The sequence below is a fragment of the Trachemys scripta genome, chromosome 3 (assembly GCF_013100865.1).
Source record: "Trachemys scripta elegans isolate TJP31775 chromosome 3, CAS_Tse_1.0, whole genome shotgun sequence".
Taxonomy (NCBI): domain Eukaryota; kingdom Metazoa; phylum Chordata; order Testudines; family Emydidae; genus Trachemys; species Trachemys scripta.
Window position 1 is genome coordinate 183129077 of NC_048300.1, and position 19628 is coordinate 183148704.

Below are 19628 nucleotides of genomic sequence, written 5' to 3' on the forward strand. Positions count from 1 at the left end.
AGGGGGCATCTCCTGCATGCGTGTGGCTTCAGACCGGCTCCGTATGCTGCTCGCCTGTGTGCTGCTCTGGTCCTTGTAGAAATAATTACTGGGTGGTGCAGCAAAGTTTCATACAGTGGGAGGGAGAAATGAACACTTCTACCAATGAACCTTCTTCAGCAGAGGATTGTAGAATACCTACAGGAAAGTTTCCTAGAGATCTCTATGGAGGATTACAGGAACATCGCTATGTACATTAACAAACTTTTCCCCCATGGACCCACTGAGTAGAAGCACAGGCTCCATTGTTAATTTCTGTCCCTTATTCCTCTTTTACCATACAACAAAGTACAGAAGAGCTCAAACTCCTTTCACTGTTCAGTATCAAAGCAAAGTGAGCACTTACTGGAGCTCCCCATCCTGCATGCCAGAGTCAGAGTGCTGGGACTGGCTAGACCCCTCTGGAGTGGAAGAGAGGTCCTGACTCACCACGCCACCGGATGACCCTGCTGTTTGCTCCATATCGTCCTCCAGCTCCACTTCATCCACCACTTTGTCACTGGGGTTCAGTCTGCTGGCCACTGCCTCCAATCCCCCCGAAGTATCCATGGGGCTCTTGGGGTTGGAGGTGGGGTCACTGCCGAGGATGGCATCCAGCTCTTACAGAAGTGGCATGTCTTCAGCCCTGCATCACAGTGACGGTTGGCCTCCCTTGCCTTCTGGTACACCTGCTTCAGATCCTTGATCTTAGCACTGCACTGCTGCGTGTCCCTCTCGTGCCCCTTCTTCTGCGTGGCACTAGCAATCAGCCTGTAGGTATCAAATTTCCTACAGCTGAAGCGAAGCTGTGACTGCACAGCCTTCTCTCCCCATAGACTGAGCAGATCCAACAGTTCCGGTATGCTCTATGCAGGAGAGCGTCTGCAGCAGAAAGCCAGCATGGTCAGCTGGAAAAATGCTTTGTGAACTGTGCACGCCAAGTAAACAGGAAGAGGAATTCCAGGGCCTTTAACGAGGTGAGGGGCACATACTTGTATACCTTCAGGGCAGTGGAGTTCAAACTGCTGACCAGAGCGGTCAGGATGGGCATTGTGGGACACCTCCTGGAGGCCAATTAGGGTGACATAAACAAACGCAGTGTCTACACTGATGCTGCGTCACTCTATGTCACAAAAAGCTCTACCGTTCGTCGAGGTGGTTTTATTATGTTGGCATAGCAGGGGAGTGACATCGGCGGGAAGAACATTTCAGTGTGTACACCTCCACTGTTTTATTGACGAAAGCTGACTTTTGTTGACAAAACTGTGTAGTGTACACAAGGCCTTACACTTTTACACTCTTTAGTTGCTTCTTCTGCTACTTCCCTGTCTTCTGCCCACTAAGTACCCAAATCATCCACCTAAAACTCTCTTACACCTACCTACCAATTGTGGACCTTGCACCACCTTATATTTAGCCTTTGAATCTGATCACGTTTTTAATACTGCACTTGCTATCCAACATCTCAAATATACTCTTTGCTGAAGCACAGAAGGGGAGTCACTACATTTTCAGGAGTTGTCTAGAAAAATGCCATAGACACAGACCTAGAGCTGACTTATTTCAACACTGGACCCACAATTTGTCAATAACACCCAGTCACCCCAAAGAGATGGTATTTTTCAAAACAAGCAAGCATTAAAAACATTTGACATGCTTCCAAATAAGTTAAAAACCATAAGGTTGCCAATGGATTCTGACTTCATACCCTTTTCCATAAACTCGCTCCTTGTTGCTTATACAGAGACAATAATGAGAGCAAAGTTGGTTAGTCACTATTACAACTGATTTACATTTAGATTTCCCTGTAATATGACATTTTCATTGGATTACTTCCCTTGACATTTGCCATTGTGCAGGCCACAATCCCATTAGTGGTGGCATAGTGACCGCCATGGTAATTGCTTACACACACAAAAATATTATTAGAAAAGTACTGCATGTATTCTTAGCTATCATTAATACATCTCAGCAAGTAGGAACAAGTGTGAGAGCCAACACTGCCTGATCTACAAGCTCTCCACAGACCACAAGCAAGTGCCTGGGAACCACCAGTGGCTCACAGACCACAGTTTGGGAATCACAGTCCTAAAATAATACGCAACCCTCTTATTATGGCACACAGTGTTCCTTGTCTTCTTCAGACTACTATTTTAGCCATTTTCCTAGCAGAATAGTTAATCATAGGATTATACAAATGAATGGTCCTTCTCTGGCATTCATGCACACCCTCATATTGTGTCATCTGGCAAACAAACAATGATCCAACATATTACACAATAGGCCAGATTCTGCCCTGATTTACTCTAGTGTAAATCCAGAGTAACTCTGTTGACTTCATTTGGGGTTAATCTGGATTTATATCATTGTAACTGAAGGCAGAATCTGTTCCTATATTAGTTACACAGAGAGGATTTGCAAATGGAACCATTTGCAAACTCCATTTTGTCAGGTAGTAAATCCTAAAACAGAGCCAAGAGGCAATTAACCAAAGAAACAACATAGCACAGAGTTTCCAAATGTTCCCACGGAGTGAGAGAGAACATACATAGCCATATTTCAGAGTAGCCATAAAGAGTCCTGTGGCACCTTATAGACTAACAGATGTATTGGAGCATGAGCTTTCGTGGGTGAATACCCACTTCGTCAGATGCTTTGCTGCTTTTACAGATCCAGACTAACACGGCTACCCCTCTGATACTTGATACATAGCCATTTCACTGTCATTGTTTTACACTGATAAGAATGTTACCATTTTGGAGGATGTAACCTAAAGCTCTCCATATCTTCAGGTGCTGTTGGTTTGCTTCTCCCACTACCCTTTCCTGGGCCTTCTTCCATGTTGCCGTTTAAGCATACAACCTACTTTCTGAATGTGTTGGACTACCCTCTCCATATTAAGGGCCTGACCCAAAGCCCATTGAAATCAATGAAGAGATTTCTAGTAACCTTCAAGGGCTTTGACTCAGCCCTTAACATGCTCATGAATACTCTCTTCCACCATGATGGCTAAATGAAATTAACTGACTGATATTCAATTCATAGATGGTAAGGCCAGAAGGAACCCTCATGATCATTTAGCTGTCTTCCTGCGTAACAGAGGCCATAGAATTTCATCCAGTAATTCCTGCATCAAGAATTTCACCTATAACATATGGATGAATTAGAGCATATCGTTTAGAAAATCAATCAATCTTGATTCATAGATATCTAGTGACAGATAATACAGCACATCTCAAGGTAAATTATTCTAATAGTTAATTACATTCTGTTAAAAAAAGAAACATTATTTGTAGTCTGAATTTGCCTAGCTTCATCTTTCAATAGAATAGTTGACTGGAGATAGTCTAAATATAAAACTATTATGTTATCACACATTGTTTTACCAAAAACCACTTTGCCTATTTTACCTCTTTGGTATACCACCTGTCCATCTGTCTACTTTATGTCTTAGATTATAAACTCGTTAAGACAGGGCTCATACCTTACTTTATATTTCTAAAGCACCTAACACATTATGGGTACTACCGTAAATTACTAAACCAATAATAAAAAAGCTAAAGATTTAAAATTCAAATACAAGTTTTCTGACCTTATAATGCAAGACAGTTGTATTTGTATTTGTATTTGTATTTGTAATTGTATTTGTATTTGTAATTGTATTTGTAATTGTATCTGTAGAAGACAATTTCATTTGGGTTTTTTTGGGGAAGAAACACTGGATTTTTATTCATATTCTGGCCAAGGACACTGTATTCCTTATTGTTGATCAAGTCATCAAAAACCTTTGTGAAACGCAATTGTAATGCACAGCTGCTTATGTGTGTCTACTTTATTTATACAAATGTATCTGGAGATAAAGACAGGATTAAAATCCAAGCAGAGTGGAGTGTTTCAAAAGAATGAACAAGCACTTAATTTGAATGCTTTAGAAGAGACTTTTTTTCCTACCAACCCTGATACTCTCTGCACCTTTTGTTATTATTTATGGAGAACTATGGGCACTTTGCATGCAGGAGAAAGGATCTACTGTGGCAGATGCTATGGGCTGGGACTCTTGAGATGTGGTTCAATTCCCAGCTCTTCCACAGACATCCAGCATGACCTTGGGCAATACTCAGTGCCCCAGATCCTTGCCTGTAAAATGTGGATGATAATTATAATAAAGTAAACAAAAGACCACTGAACTACTTAAGATGGCGGGTATTCAATTTCTAAATAAATGAATTCATCTCTCATTTTCCAAACAATAGGAGTTCATTTTAAGAAAAATAATAGAGGAGGAATTTGACTGCAAAGACTATTTTAAGCCAGATTCTGATCCCAAATAGGTTTAACACTATGGAGATGCTCCTGAGTTACAATGTTGTGAGATGAGAATCAGGCTGTATTTCTTGGTAGCAGCATGGACATTTCAACGTATAAACCTAGAGCCAGTTTCTGCCACAACTTACTCATGTGCAATGGTACTTCATTCCTCAAGCAATCCCCATTTGCATCTTTGGTGAACTTTTTAAAAGGAAGTTATTTGAAAATAATTACATGTCATTTAAAAAGTTACGCTAAAGTATCTATACTATTCTCTTTCAGTAATTAACTGTTTCCTGGAGAACCATTTCCCTCCATTCTTTTCTTAATTGCCCACTGTTCCTTTTCAGAGTAAACATTTTCCATATATCAAGCGCTGCACATTTTTACTCTATTTGCTCTCTAAATGCCAGTTATACACCATCATTACCCACATTTAGTCTTGCTAATAACTCAAAGGCCCATCTATTTAATCCCTATGAAAATACAAACTGACATCCATTCTCAGGCAGTAGCCTCTGTTTTGACAGCCAGGGCATTGAGCTGCAATGTATTTTAAAAAGCCTCTTATAGGAAAAGCACTAACTTGTAGTTTAAATAAACTTTCTCAATGCCTAACATGTTACTCTATGAGCTGTAGAAGATTACATTTCTCATCAAAATGTGACCGGAAATCTCAAAGAAAAGTAATGCAAATCCCTTTTATTAGTGACATGCTAAAAGAAACCCTACAAACTTGGACAAATAAACTAATTATGGGTATACTTTCACTGTTTATTTTAATTAAAGGCAGACATTGCTATATCTGAATTATGATCTGTTTGGGTTCATACTTTTTCCCCCTTTGTTTCTTACAAACCTGTATTTTAAATTGAAATTAAACAACTGATGTCCAAATACTCACAGCTCATAAAGGCAGTCACCAATAAAATCATAATACATTTCACGTAGCAGACAAAACTGCCAGGATAAATAAGTAGTCAGTGTTTATGACATTATAAAAGAAGCCGTTCATAGGTAGCATCTGTGTGACTGACTCAAGCACATTAACCATTAGGAAAACTATGAGTCAAAGTGTCAATATTAGGCATTGCAAAGGAAAAAGCAACACCTTTAAGATTCTGCAAACGTTTCTACAGCATATATAGATTATGTTGATTTTTAAACAGTGTGTCCAAGAAAGTGCTCAGAAGCTGCTCTCCTTTTCGCAATTTTAAATACTTCAGCGTCAGGTGCTATATACAGTGAACAATCCCAGCAGTGTTCAGCCTACAAGGATTTTTATAACAGTTGAGCTGGAAGATGAGCCACTCTTTTTGACTAAGGGGCAAGACTGACTTTTGGCTAAGTGAAAATTATGAATAATTTATGCACAACTGGTTGCTAAAAGTCTAAATTACTGATTAAACTCAACATTCAGAAACAGATAACTTAAATCAGTTAAAACTCAACATATCTACCTCCGAACAGGGAGCATCACGCAAATTGGTGAGTGCTAAGCCTCTTTGCTTCAATCCATATCAGGAGGCAAGGATGACAGGAGAAGATTCCTTTACCAGATATCATACGATTACTGCTTTTCACAAGCCACAGCAGCAAATGGTGGGTTATTTAACATCCCACTCACAATCAAATTGCTAAGCAACATGCGCTGCTAACAACAATTTTGTTACCATCAGTGACTCTTATTCAAAAGTACAGAATACTGGTGCATCTGTCCGTTCTCCTTAGACTATTAGGAAAACAAACACAGAACATGAAACTTACAAAAGGGAAGAGAAAGTTACTTACCTTATAGTAACTGGAGGTTCTTCAAGATGTGTGGCTCCATCTGTATTCCACTGGGAGTAGGCAGGCGCTCCACATGCCGGGATCATGTGGATTTTGAAATTTTGAAAGCAGTGTCCATTGGGCCAAATATGTATCCTCACTCACCTCATGCCCCCGACCTAGGAGATACAGGAAGGGGCAGACCAACAGCCTCTTCAGTTCCTTCTCTGTCACGATCCAAAAGATGGTCCGAAGCAGAGGGGAAGGAGGATAGGTAGCGGAACACAGACAAGAACCACAAGGTTCTTTGATCTCAAAGAACCTTCAGTTACTATAAGGACTCTTCTTCTTCTTCTTCTTCAAGTACTGATCCCTATGGGTGACTGACAAGCAGTACTCAAGTAGGAGGAGGGTGTGAGGACACAAGCAGCAGAACTGAATGAAGGACCACCATTCCAAAGGATACATCAGCGGAGGACTTTTATACCAAAGCATAAAGTCTTACTAACATGTAAGATATCAAGTAGATATCAAGTAGAACTTCTTGAAGCAATACCATAGATGTTGCTTGCACTTTTGTGGAATGGGGCCTTGCCCCATGAAGGGGAGAAAGATTAAGACAGCTGACAGCAGAGCAAAATACAAAATAGATCCTTTCTGAGCTTCTTTAAGAGAATACAGCCTGACCACAATCTCTTCCCACTAAGGCGACAAATACTCAGGTAGACTTTGTTCTCTACGTGTAAAAGGTCAATGCTCACTGAGCAACAAGGGGATGGAGCCTCCTTTCTTCTGAGGATGCATGAGGTTTTGAAAAGAACACATTTCTTACTGCTCTAAGGCTCAGATTTGAAAGACTCTTGAATCACAGGTTTAATTACTAGCATAATCAGTTTATCCCTTCATCCTTCCCAAGTACAGACGCTCCCTGATTTATGCATGCGTTCTGTTCCAGAACACCTTGCATAAGTCAAATTTTGCATAAGTTGGGAATATATCTCCGACAATTACGCAAAAAAACCAGAACTTTTTCCGTAAGTGCGGATTTCCGTAAGTCGGGTTTGCGTAACCCAGGGAGCATCTGTATTGAAATTGGGTTTCCTGAAATTCTTTGTGTGGGTCTTTCAAATGAGAACTTAAAATTAGAGGTTCTGGGGCTTACTGGGGACGTGAAAGAGTCCACAGAAAAAAGATCTAAGCCCTAGTATTCTTGGGCAAACTCTCCTTTTCCTCCATTGCTGTGTAGTGTGTCAGTTATCCACCTGGTTTCCATCCTCCTGCAGCATTTATATAGGCTTAAATTCTGTTTCTAGCACTCTACTCTCCAGAAATTCAGGGCCCAATACATAGCAGCAGCAGAGAGCAGGATCCTTTCCCCCTGTGCCTATAGATTTGTGTTCCTCAGGGGTTTTATTATCCAGAATGCTGCAAGGTGTATGTTGGGGGCTGACGTAGGAGGCATGAGAGGTGGAGGCTCATAGAAAATGGGTCCATCACCTGTATCCACCAGCCAAACCCCTTTGTGAAGGGTAGAGAAGATTTAGATAACATATTGGTGACTACAGCCATTTCGACCCACAGTCTATGGAGAGCCTTCCATTCCCCTTGGCAAAACAAGGCATCCTGCTACTTGAGCTTTACACAGGAAGTCAGGATTTGCCCCATAATTTGTAACGGGCTTTTAGACCCCTTTGGAAAAGAGCAAACTTAATATAAAATATTGTTTTCTGCAAACTGAATGAACACAATGAAGAAATAGCAGGGCTGTTTAAATCAAACACAGTATCAACTGGAAAAAAGTCACCCATACCCTAGTGTTGAGAGAGGAATGTGCTTGCAGATGTGTGTTACACAGCAGTGAAGACACTTTTTTTTTTGCATCCTGACAAATGAATAGGAAACTTTCTTTCTTCTGAGGTTTTCTACCTCCCTCAGTTTTCAACTGTGTATTGTGTAACATGAGTGTATTGTGTAATATGAGTATTTTATATTTTTGCACTGTAGGTGTGATCTGACTGCATTTTCCTTGTGCTGACTCTTAAAGGCACTTTGGTGGGTTATTCACACTGCAGCACCTCATAGATACATTTCGCAAATGATTTTTTTTTAGAGATTCATTCTGGCTTCCTCTTTTCTTAATCCATCATTTGAGGCTTTAGTTTGCAGTTTTCAAGTAAAACACTTGCAATTAATTCATGATTTAGTTCACTGCATATGTTGCAATAAACAAATGCAGGAAAGGGGATCAGCTTCTAATAACTCAAAATTTACTTTTTTATTATTTCCTCTTCTCCTCCTTTCTCCCAGCACTGACCAACATCTGTTTCCCCAATTGCACTCAATTTATGATTATGATAATAAGATTAACTCAAGGACTTCTAGCTGCTTAGCATTTTCCCTCGGGTTAATAAGAAATTAACTGATTTTTTGTTGTTACATGCTTAACGTGTTATTACAGAGTGTAGCTTGCTGCCCTACTCAAGAAATCAGTTTAGTAATACAAAATTTTTAAAAATTATTAACATTTTTGGATTTCCTAGAAGACTAGTTTGAAAAAGCTGCCTGAAGAATATTTTTAAATAAATTCTAAATTCACACTGACAGGATTTGAACTTCCTGTTCCTAATAAAATAAACAAGAAGTTACACTAAAACCCTGCATCGTTTCATTAATTTTTTTCTGTAGCTATCCGTCAACAGTTATCTATACTTTTATTAACTCCATGGTGCTGCAGGCTTACCAGCAAGTGTAGATCCTAACATATATTATGGTATAGCTAGTAGTTGGAAGTATGGGGAATTCTCATTCCACTGCCAAAGTGCTAATGTTTGCCTTAGAGTTTGACATTTGACCAGAATGATTAGTAGCAATTTGACAAAAACACCGTTAGGTTTCAGATTTCACTTTCAACGTTGAAATTACAGAAGCAAATACTAAGGCTCAAAAGCTCAGGTGCAAATGCTAGGGTAAGGAAAGTGACCTTAAACATTTCTGCTGTTAAGCCCCTGATCCTGAAAACTGCTTTGTGCAGGTGTAAATGCAAAGAGCAAATGCTCAGGTTTGTCTAAGACTTAAGAAAGTAATTTAAGACCAGAGAAGTACCATTTAGTGGTCAGGGTGTAGGCCTGGGAGCCAGGAACCCTTGTCCTAGGTTTTAGATATGGCAATACTACTTCCATGGCCTTGGGCTGTGTCACTGTGCTCCTTCTCCCTGGTCCCTCCCTCCATCTATAAGACAGAGGTCTTGTCTACACACTGAAGTTGCACTAATCGATTTAAAAACAGTTTTAAGATAAATCTAGTGACATTGGAGCAAATCAACGTATAGACATTTTAATTTTGGTTTCTGACCAAAATATTTCCAATTACCTTAAATCCATCCCTAATTGATTTATGCTAAACCAAAATAAATCTGCTTTAAACTGAACTAAGAGTGTCCACATTCCTTGCGACAACAGAACTAAAATCAGTTAAAATCAGTTTCAGTGAACCCACAGCAACTCTTTCATATAGAGGTGCCTACAGACAATAATAAGAACATTCACAGTACTTTCTCCCTCACAAGGCTGTTCTGAGGGAATGTCTGCAGGGCATTCCAAAGATGAATAGTGCCATGGAAGTGTTAAGTGATATTATTAATAAACATAGGTTTTGCAGGACAAATCATTGCTATGGTAAAATCTGTGTATGTTACAAATTACAGTACAGTACCTTCTGTCATTCCCATGCCATTAGGGGGCTTGCAGTGCCCAGCATGGCTCACAACCCAAACTGGATATCGCCGGTTTAGTCCATGGTATAATGCCCGTATGAAGGTCCTGTAATAGCCTGCCAGTCCTGGGTTACCTGACAAGAGAAACACACAAGTGTGTTCATGTTGATCTTACAACAACTGACAAACGACAACGCAGTTCTGTATAAAACAAACATTTGTTGCGTCTTCTTATGTTCTTATGTCTCGTACCTCTGATATTTCTGTACACCTTATTTCACGACAGTACCAAACTGCTTCAATTCTACAGACCATGGATACTGTATATTTTGACAAGCTGAGACAGTAACCACAGTGAAAATTGCATTGCTACCCACACTGAAAGCAATAACTCTTTTTCCATTGAAGGTCAAGCTGCTTTCCCTGTCCATCCTCTTGATTTCTGTTAACTGTGTCTGAAAACTCATAAATTATACCTACCTTATATACTAACAAATATCAAATGACAATATAAAGTTAGCTCTGCGGAAACCCACTGATGAGTGCAGAACGAAAATATCACAATGATTTCTCCATATCACACTGATGTAGATACTAGATGTTCTGCTACTCCATTCTCTGAAACGTCATAACATTCCTTTATCTCTTTAAAAGCGGATTTGGGAATGTGAAGGTATTTCTTGGTCCAGTAAAAAAATGAGACATTTTTCGATCATGTCCACACTGGCAGCTAATTAGATTATAAACTAGAAGCAGCTTTCAAGTATATTTCAAGATGAAGCACCATAATATATATTTTTTAATTATCACCAATACTTATTTAAAAATACAGGCTGGTATTTTCAAATACTCCACGGGACTAACTCCCATTGAAACTGAACGTGATTTAGATGCCTAACACCCTGAGGGGCCTTCGAAAATTCCATTCACAATATTTATTGTTTTTAGGGACATATCGTGAAACCCATACTCAACATTCACTAATTCCATTTCTCAGGCTAAACTTCCAGACTTTGGTGACTGAGAAATTCAGAATACAGCCCATTAAAAATGTGCAGAGTGCACCATGACATTAAGGGTATATCAGCAAGTCTTCCTTCAGTAGCACTTAAAGTGTGGGTGCTATCAGCCGAACACCACTTAGAGCTTCTCTGCACACAAAAATTGTACAGCAGTAACTATACCAGTACAGTTATACCAGTACAGTCCTATTTGCGTAGATGCAGTTATGCTAGTATAAAGGCGCCAGAAGGGAAATAATCCTGGTATAAGGCTCCTTTATATCAGCATAACTGTGTGCACACTGAGGGTTGTGCCAGTACACTTATTCTGATAAAAATACCCATACCCCTAAGCAAAATAGTTATACAGGTACAAAAATTGTGTGTAGATCAGATCTAAGTTTATTCCACCTCCTTTTCTTTCTGTGCTGCATATTTTCATTTATTTTACATCTCTCACTTTAGCCCTTTTATTCTTCAGGTATTATACAGTAAATACAGTGCCCTGCAAAGAGGTGTTCCCTAGAAAACATGTTGAATGTGCACTTTCTTCTTCACTTATCTCTAGCTAATTGCTTGTGTTAGGTCTGACTGTTTGAGGTTTAATAGAAGTACTATTCTAAAAATAAATGTATTGTTACTAAACTGTACAGATCTAAACAGACTTCACTCAACACCATTTTATGTATTCAAGCCCATGATGTTCATTAGCAAAATTACAATGCGAACAGATAAAAATATTGTGTGTATAATCAAAGAAGCACTACAAGGTTTATATTAGCACCTGGAAAAAATAATTAGGCAAAGTTAAAAATGTGTCCATTTCTAAATGTCTGGATTCTATACAACTGAGCTACATCATACGTGTCAAGTAAAACAACAACCAAAAAGGCTTTTTGATTAAACAATTATTTATGAGAAAATAAAAACAGATGCAAAAATATATACCACAGAAATGCTTTATTAAACAGCACTCCTTAAAAATGCTTCATGTAGAGAGGTAGAAAGATATTGAAAAGGACTCTAGGCACCACTTGACAAACATCTTGAACTCACGTTACAAAAAAGGAAGCCTGTCTTTCAGCAAGAAAGAAGATTAAAGTAGCTACCCAGAGATATAGTGTATCTGGTCACTGAGAAATGTTCCTGCATTATACTTCAACTCTGAAATACAATGCATTAAGGTGTTTTATGGTCAAGGAATCCAGTTAACCTCAAAGCAGATATTTTCCTCTCTGAATGCTTCCAATATCCATTTTCAACCAGTTTCTATTTTATTAACTCAAAAACAACTAAAGAGAAAAAAACAATCTTACAATGTCCAGAGCTTTTACACATTCTCTCCCATCATCAACTAGGGCAGCTAGTATGAAAGTATTCTCATGCTTCAGTCACCCGCTGAAGAATAGTGAAAGTCTGAAGTGTTTATAGAGTACTTGTCAGGCTTTGTGTTAAATCCTCTATATAGCTCAGGGCACCTGTGACTAATGCCTTTCTGAGACAAAGGAGATTTTTATCCTCTGATAAATGGAGCTGCTACCTGAAGTTTATTTCAGACAGGGAAGAGAGATAAGACCCATAAAAAGCAGGCAAGTGCACCCCACCCCGAACCCTCATTATAAGTACCTGCTCAGGATAAAAGAAATACTGTGCAGTCAATTGTTAAAATAGCTACTGATACTTAAAAATGTCTTGAAAGGGTAGAAATGAGAACCATTGCCACAAAGTGAGCTTCTTAATAAGAGAAATCAATAGCATGTCAAGGTTTTAACCAACAAAAAGTGAACTGAGAATAGTTAGTAGCTAGTAGTTAGTAGTGGAGAAATTCCATAGCGAATTGAAGAATAGTTATAAGCAAATTGCTTATTGAGCTTTCAGTTCCAATGGAGTTACTCCAGAGTTGCAGCAGTGTAACCGACAGCAGAGCATAGCACCTCACCCACAATCGAAAAGCCACAATGCCAACGCCTTAGAAGTGGTGCAAAATGGAAGTCTCTCAGGGTATGTCTACAATGCAGCTGGGTAGACGGACACACACAGGGTATGTCTACAATCCGAGCATGGGTAGACGGACACACACTAGGTCTACTCAAGCTAGTATGCTTGAGTATAGCAGTATAACTGGGGTAGCATAGGCAGTAACTTGGGCTAGCTGCTCAAGTACATAACGAGGGGGTCAAGGTGGGCTTGTGCTCAGGTGGCTAGCCTGGGCTGCCACCTATGATACACCAGCTACACTGTTATGCTTGAGCTAGCATGCTAAATAGAGCTAACATGTGTCTGTCTACCTGCACTGGGAAGCACACTCCCAGCTGCACAGTAGACAAATTTAAGCATCCAGTTAAGGTTAACATTTGCATTCCCCAAGCCAGTGGAGTTTACTACCTATTGTATTTCAAACTTCTACACCCCAGTATAATGTTCAGCAGCTTTACCTGGTCAGTCTGAAAGACGCAAAAGGTGTCTGTCAGTAAAGGAGGGTTTTTTGGGGACTGGGTTGTTGTTTTTAGTGCAAAAGGAATCTAAGCAAAGCATTTCCATGCATTACAATTACAAGGTAACAAATGTTTCCTAGGCAGGAGTATCCTTGCGCGGGCCACTTAGGGATCTGTGGCAAAAATCTGTCTGGGGATTGGTCCTGCTTTGAGCAGGGGGTTGGACTAGATGACCTCCTGAGGTCCCTTCCAACCCACATATTCTATATCAATGAAAGACACTGAGTTTTAGTCTGTGCATTGGTTTGTGACCAAAATATGTAGTTTTAGGAGCTCTTCTGTTGCAACCAAAATATTATCTAATTAAACAATTTAAATTTTATTTACCTTGTGGGATGAACTGCCAAGTTTATCACAATGATAAATGCTCCTGGAGCAATGTACTACTGCTCATTTGTCCATTCTACAGATTTCCCAATAGCATCAAAACAAAAACCATGCAGCATATCTCGATTTCTTTATCCCAGCAAGTAGCTGTTGAAAAATGGAAACCCTGAGTGAATGCAATATGCTGTATCAACTTTCACCATTTGCAGGGTACTCAAGTTTATTTGAGCAACACATCATTTCTCAACCACCTCAGGGCAACTAAATCATTCATGTACGGTAGCAGTTTCAAGTTCCAAAGATTAATCAATAGGAAGAAGTACATATTAAGCAGATGTCCCCAACTGCGCTTTCTTTGTTATGGTTTTCATATTTTCAAAAATATCAAATCAATTATTGATAAGGAGTGAACACAACAGAAACAAATATTTTGATTTTGTTTTCTTGGATTAGATTACAAGTTTGATTGATAAAGGTACCACTGTTCACCGGAATACTTAGACTTCCGAAAGGTGTTTGACTGTGTACAGCATGGCATTTTGATTAATAAACAGAACGATATAAAATTGACACTAAATGAATAAAGAGCTGGCTAACTGATAGATCTCAGAATGTAATTGCAAATGGGGAATCATCATCTAATGGGTGTTTCTAGTGGGGTCCTTCAGGGATCAGTTCTTCGTCCCGCGCTAGTGAACATTTTTATTAGTGACCTGGAAGAAAACAAAACCATTGATAAAGTTTGCAGATGGCATAAAAACTGGGGGAGTGGTAATAAACTCTCAGTTTCATCGGATTTATGGCCAGAAGGAACTATCAGATCATCTAGTCTGACCTTCTGTATAAAACGGGCCAGAGAATTCCACCCATTTACCCCTGCATTTAGCTCAATAAACTTTTGCATGGCTAAAGCGAATCATCCAAACACACATTCAGTCTTGATTTAAAGATCTCAAGAGATGGAGAATCCATCACCTCCCTTGGTAATTTGTTCCAATTGTTAATCACTCACGTTGTTAGAAAGGTGTCCTTTATTTTTAATTTAAATTTGTCTGGCTTTAACTTTCAGACATGAGTTCTTGTTATGCCATTCTCCGGTAGATTAAAGAGCCCTCTCCCCATGAAGGTACTTAGCTGTGAGGTATGACAATTTACACCAGCTGGAGTTCTGCCCCAGTGTTTCATTGATAAACAATAGCAATGCTGCCACACAACTTGACATTTCCTCTGGAAAACTACACAGAGGGAAACTGTAGGTTTGTTTAAACACACACACGCACACACGCACTTTCAAAAGAACCAAGCTACCTATATAGTAAGGAAGTATGGAATTGGATATAGTATCACCATCCAAGTTAATTAAGTGGCTGAAGTTTTGTGCTCAAAATATAAGTAAATAATAATGTTCATTTTAAAATCACCATAACCCCTGCACACAGTGCAGCAAAGACAGGTAGCTTTTGGGTCTATAAGACTCAAGCATTTTGAATTTTTCTGCAATTTTTTTTTTTTTTTTTTTATAATACGTAGCCTGAACCTTAGTCGGGAAAACAGGGGTAGCACATAGCCCTGCATACTTTGAAATAATCCCCAGATTTACTGCAGAACTCAAAACATCCTCAAAACAATAGTACCAATAAAATATAAAAGTGAATTGTTTAGGTTTGTAAAAAAATTAGTGTACCATTAAATTTAGCAGTAGGCACATGACACAAAAACAACACAGAGAGGGCTTGTTTTTGAAACAGGAATAGATTAAAGCGCACTGTGAAATTTTTAGTGCCTGGCAGCAGAGTCCACATACACATTTAGCGTGTGACATGCTAGCGAGGGGTAGATGGACACCCATTTGCCAAGACCCAGGCATTCGTATAGACAAGCCCACATACTACACAATCCAGTTCCTGACAAAAAAGGGGTAACTCAGGAACACATCTGGCTTCACAGCCATGTTTCCCAACCTAGGGAAACCTGACTACTCCAGGGGGAGCACAGAGTAAAAAACAGAACAAAACAACTCAAACAGTTTTGGAAGGGGTATAAATACCTCTGCATCAAGGCATAAGCCACCCTCTAATTTATTGAAGTTTAGGAAAGAAAATTTTCACCACATGTACATTTATTCTTCGGTTCCCAAGCAAAACAGAACATGACACAAATATACAGCAGGAGGCCACTTATACACAGCCCTCTCTCTCCTCCAGCAGCTCATCCTCTGAGCTCCCCATAACTTCCTGTTCCTCCCAAATTTATTTTTATATATATCCACCCAGCTACTGAGCCAAATGTCTCATTAGCCCAGCAATTACCACCCAGGTGTCAGTCATCCCTCCCAACAGAAACCGGTCCCAACAGAAACTTGCTCCCAGCTGAACCTGCACCTTTCTTTGTGCTGCAGCATTCTCAGTGCTGAGGGTGCTACCCTAGCACCCTGCCGCAGCAGGTTATTCCATCACTGCCAGCTATAAGGTTTCTTGCACCTTCTTCTTAAGCAGCTGGTATTTGCCACTGTTGGAGACAGGATACTGAGGTAGCTAGACCACTGGTCCAATTTAGTTTGGAGATTCCTATACACACACAAGTTCTAAATCTGACCCACAGGGTGTAAGGGAGTGTGAAGAGAGCATAGAGAATGAGAGAAGCTCTCTGAATAAATGAAGGGAGAAATACAGGCAGCAGTGGATTTACAAAGAGCTTTAGAACTGCTAGATATAATCAACAATTGCCACAGATTTAATTTTAGAAACATTCCAGTTTCAGAACTCAGAACTTTTGCAACAAGATTCACGTGATCATTTGTTTCGACAAAATCAAAATGCTGAATGGTGTTTTGAAATGAGCCACTATAAATGAAAGTTTAACTCCGAGGTGCACAGCAGGACCCCACAGATTTCATTTCTGTCGCATGGATTCCAGTTGCCCCCTTCCAGGGCTGCCATGGCTCCCAATTCTGACTTGAGGAATCACGAAGACAAGTTTCTTGCTCACAGAAACTTAATCTGTCCTTGGCTGCAGTCCAGCAACCAAAGAAGTCAGAGATGTAACTCACCTATGTTCATGCATGGAAAACAGCCCCCATAGATGTCAGACAGATTTAAATGGAGCATATACAGAATACAATGATGTTCTCACATATGGGAAAGGCTTAAGGAGGCTGTCACACACACACACCTCAAACAAATGGATCAGGCCTTAAAGGGAAACATAGGTTTCCATGACATGCTGGGCAAAGGATTTGCAAATAAGATATATCGAATGTATATTATATTTATACAAATGATCATCATAATTAGCTCTTGTCAATAAACTTTCATTTCTTACCTGTGTGCACATACAAGGGCATGATGATCTCTCTCCTTTATTCTTTCCCTTAAACATAGCCGAAGTGCAGGCAACTGCAAGCATCTTAAGCAGAAACACATACAAGCGGGCTTCATTTTGACCCATCATAACTATGGCACTACGAACTCGGTTGAAGAGCACCTTATAGTTTTTGCCTCCATTATGTAAACAGGGGACCTAATCTGCATTTTGCACTTACAGTCACTTGTCCACATTTACAGACTAGTAGAAAACTCAAAAGGGTTCTGTCAAGGACCTCCTGTAAATACAGCTTATTATGTCCCTGAGATTCCCCAAGTCCCCCCTTCTTCCCCTCCTGCACTCTAAACATATTGAATTTTTGCTCAGATAGCTATAAGAATCAGGCTATTTTGTGTGTGAAGAGGCATGTGGAACCCACATGGCAAAGTAATCAAAGAACTGTGGGCAATCTTAGGGTTGCCAACTTTCTATTTGCACAAACCCGAACACCCATGCCCCGCTCCTCCTCTGGGACCCCTCCCATGCCCGCAACTTCTCTGAGGCCCCGCCCCCACTCAATTCATCCCTCCCCCCTCTCTCGCTCACTCTCCCCACCCTCACTGACTCGCTCATTTTCACCAGGCTGGCTCAGAGGGCTGGAGTGAGGGCTTTGGCTGGCAGTGCAGGCTCCGGGGTGCGGCCAGAAATGAGGAGTTCAGAGTGCAAGAGGCGGCTCTAGGCTGAGGCAGTGGGTTGGGATGCGAGAGGGGGTGAGGGCTCCAGCTGGGGGTGCCAGCTCTGGGGTGAGTCTGGGGATAAGGGGTTTGGGGTGCAGGAGGGTGCTCCGGGCTGGGACTGAGGGATTCAGAGGGAGGGAGGGGAATCAGGACTGGGGCGCGGGGGAGAATGAGGGCTCTGGCTAGGGGTGCGGGCTCTGGGGTAAGGCTGGGGATGGGGAGTTTGGGGTGTAGGAAGGTCCTCCGGGCTGGAATTGAGGGATTCAGAGGGCAGGAGGGGGATCAGGACTGGAGCAGGGGGTTGGGACCCGGGAGGGGGTCAGGGGTGCAGGCTCCCACCAGCGCTTACCTCAAGCAGCTCTGAGAAGCAGTGGCATGTCCCCCCTCCAGATCCTATCCAGAGGTGCAACCAGGTGGCTCTGCGTGCTGCCCTGTCTGCAGGTGCTACCCCCCACAGCTCCCATTGGCCACAGCTCCCGGCCAATGGGAGCTGCAGGGGTGGCACTTGGGGTGCGGGCAGTGTGAGGAGCCTCCTGGCTGCCCCTACGCGTAGGAGCCGGAGGAGAGAACATGCCGGCAGCTTCCCGGCAGCTGCGCGGCGTGGAGGCTAGCAGGGAGACTGCCAGTCCCGCTGTGCAGTGCCATCAACCAGACAGTCAACATCCTGGTCAGCGGTGCTGACCGGAGCCGCCGTGATCCCTTTTCAAGTGGGTGGGCCAGTCAAAAACTGGACACCTGGTCACGCTAGGCAGCCTACATATTTAAATTCCATCTGTAGGATGAATCAGGTCTGTACCATTCTGTGAGAGATCTCACTGCCAGCCTAACTAACGTGCCTGAATCTAACCAGCTAACCAATTGTGCCTGTGAATCAATTCCATAGACTGAGGGCTAGAAATCACAACAGGACAGCGCATCCTGATTTTCCATGTATGAGTAAGAGCATATGCCAGTGTAGGCTACAGATAATTAAAATTTGAAATCCCAGATGTGCCTTTCCAAAACCTTTGGACATAGACATTAGTAAGCAGTACTGAAGAGGTGCATTACATTTATCAAGTGCAATGTCATATTTCAATAATTACCTTCAACTCACCCAGATTTTAAATGTACATAAACATGGCAAGTCATGGTATGTAAATTTATTAATAAATTGATTCCTTATTAAACTTTTGCAATATTCCAAATTCATATTTATTAGAGGCAGAAAAAAGCTAAGAGGAAGCGATCAGACTGACAAAAGGACAGCATAAAAGTTTAGCAGGATGCAGTAGTCTCTTAAGGTGGCCCCCACAACTTCCCAGGGGTTAAGCTTTAACAACTTTTTTTCCTCTTCCCTGCAGAACAAATAAACAATTTAGACCATTTAATTATGTTTCTTGGTATAGCAAAAGGTTTGTTAAGCAAGACTGCAAAAATGACAATGTCAAAAAGGGCCACTGAATGACTTAATATGTAAACACTCAAAAGTCAGATGGTGACACTAAACAGTACTATGTATCTTAAATAAAAAGATATAGGACCAGATCCTCATGAGGTGTAAATGTAACATTCAATATGGAGCTACACTAATTTATACCAGCTGAAGACCTGGCCCAGGACGAATGTTCAATTATGGACACAAGAATAAGGGGAAAATAGGTTTAATAAATTCTAGTAGAAACTTTTTTCCCTGGAAATTAATGAACTTGTAATTTTCCTATTTGAAATCTAAAACAATGTCAAATTCAAGTCTTGTTTAAAATAAGCTAGGCACCCTGCTGAATGACCACGGTATTTTTAATATTAGTTTCTGTAGTACTTTTTGAGTCAGATAATATACAAAGTATCAGAGGGGTAGCCGTGTTAGTCTGAATCTGTAAAAAGCAACAGAGGGTCCTGTGGCACCTTTGAGACTAACAGAAGTACTGGGAGCATAAGCTTTCGTGGGTCAGAACCTCACTTCTTCAGATGCAAG

General features: G+C 40.7%; 1 protein-coding gene across 4 annotated transcripts in view; it reads right to left on the bottom strand.

The window, feature by feature from the left end:
* Window positions 1–19628, bottom strand: part of LDAH (lipid droplet associated hydrolase) — a 187153-nt gene that overhangs the window by 134946 nt on the left and 32579 nt on the right. For 3 of the 4 annotated variants that reach the window (XM_034766592.1, XM_034766591.1, XM_034766589.1), the window contains one exon: window positions 9808–9942. In XM_034766592.1, the coding sequence (XP_034622483.1) occupies window positions 9808–9942 (135 nt within the window). Of the gene's footprint in view, window positions 1–9807; window positions 9943–13631; window positions 13728–19628 lie in introns of those variants that run through there. The other variant, XM_034766593.1, reaches the window with a different exon arrangement.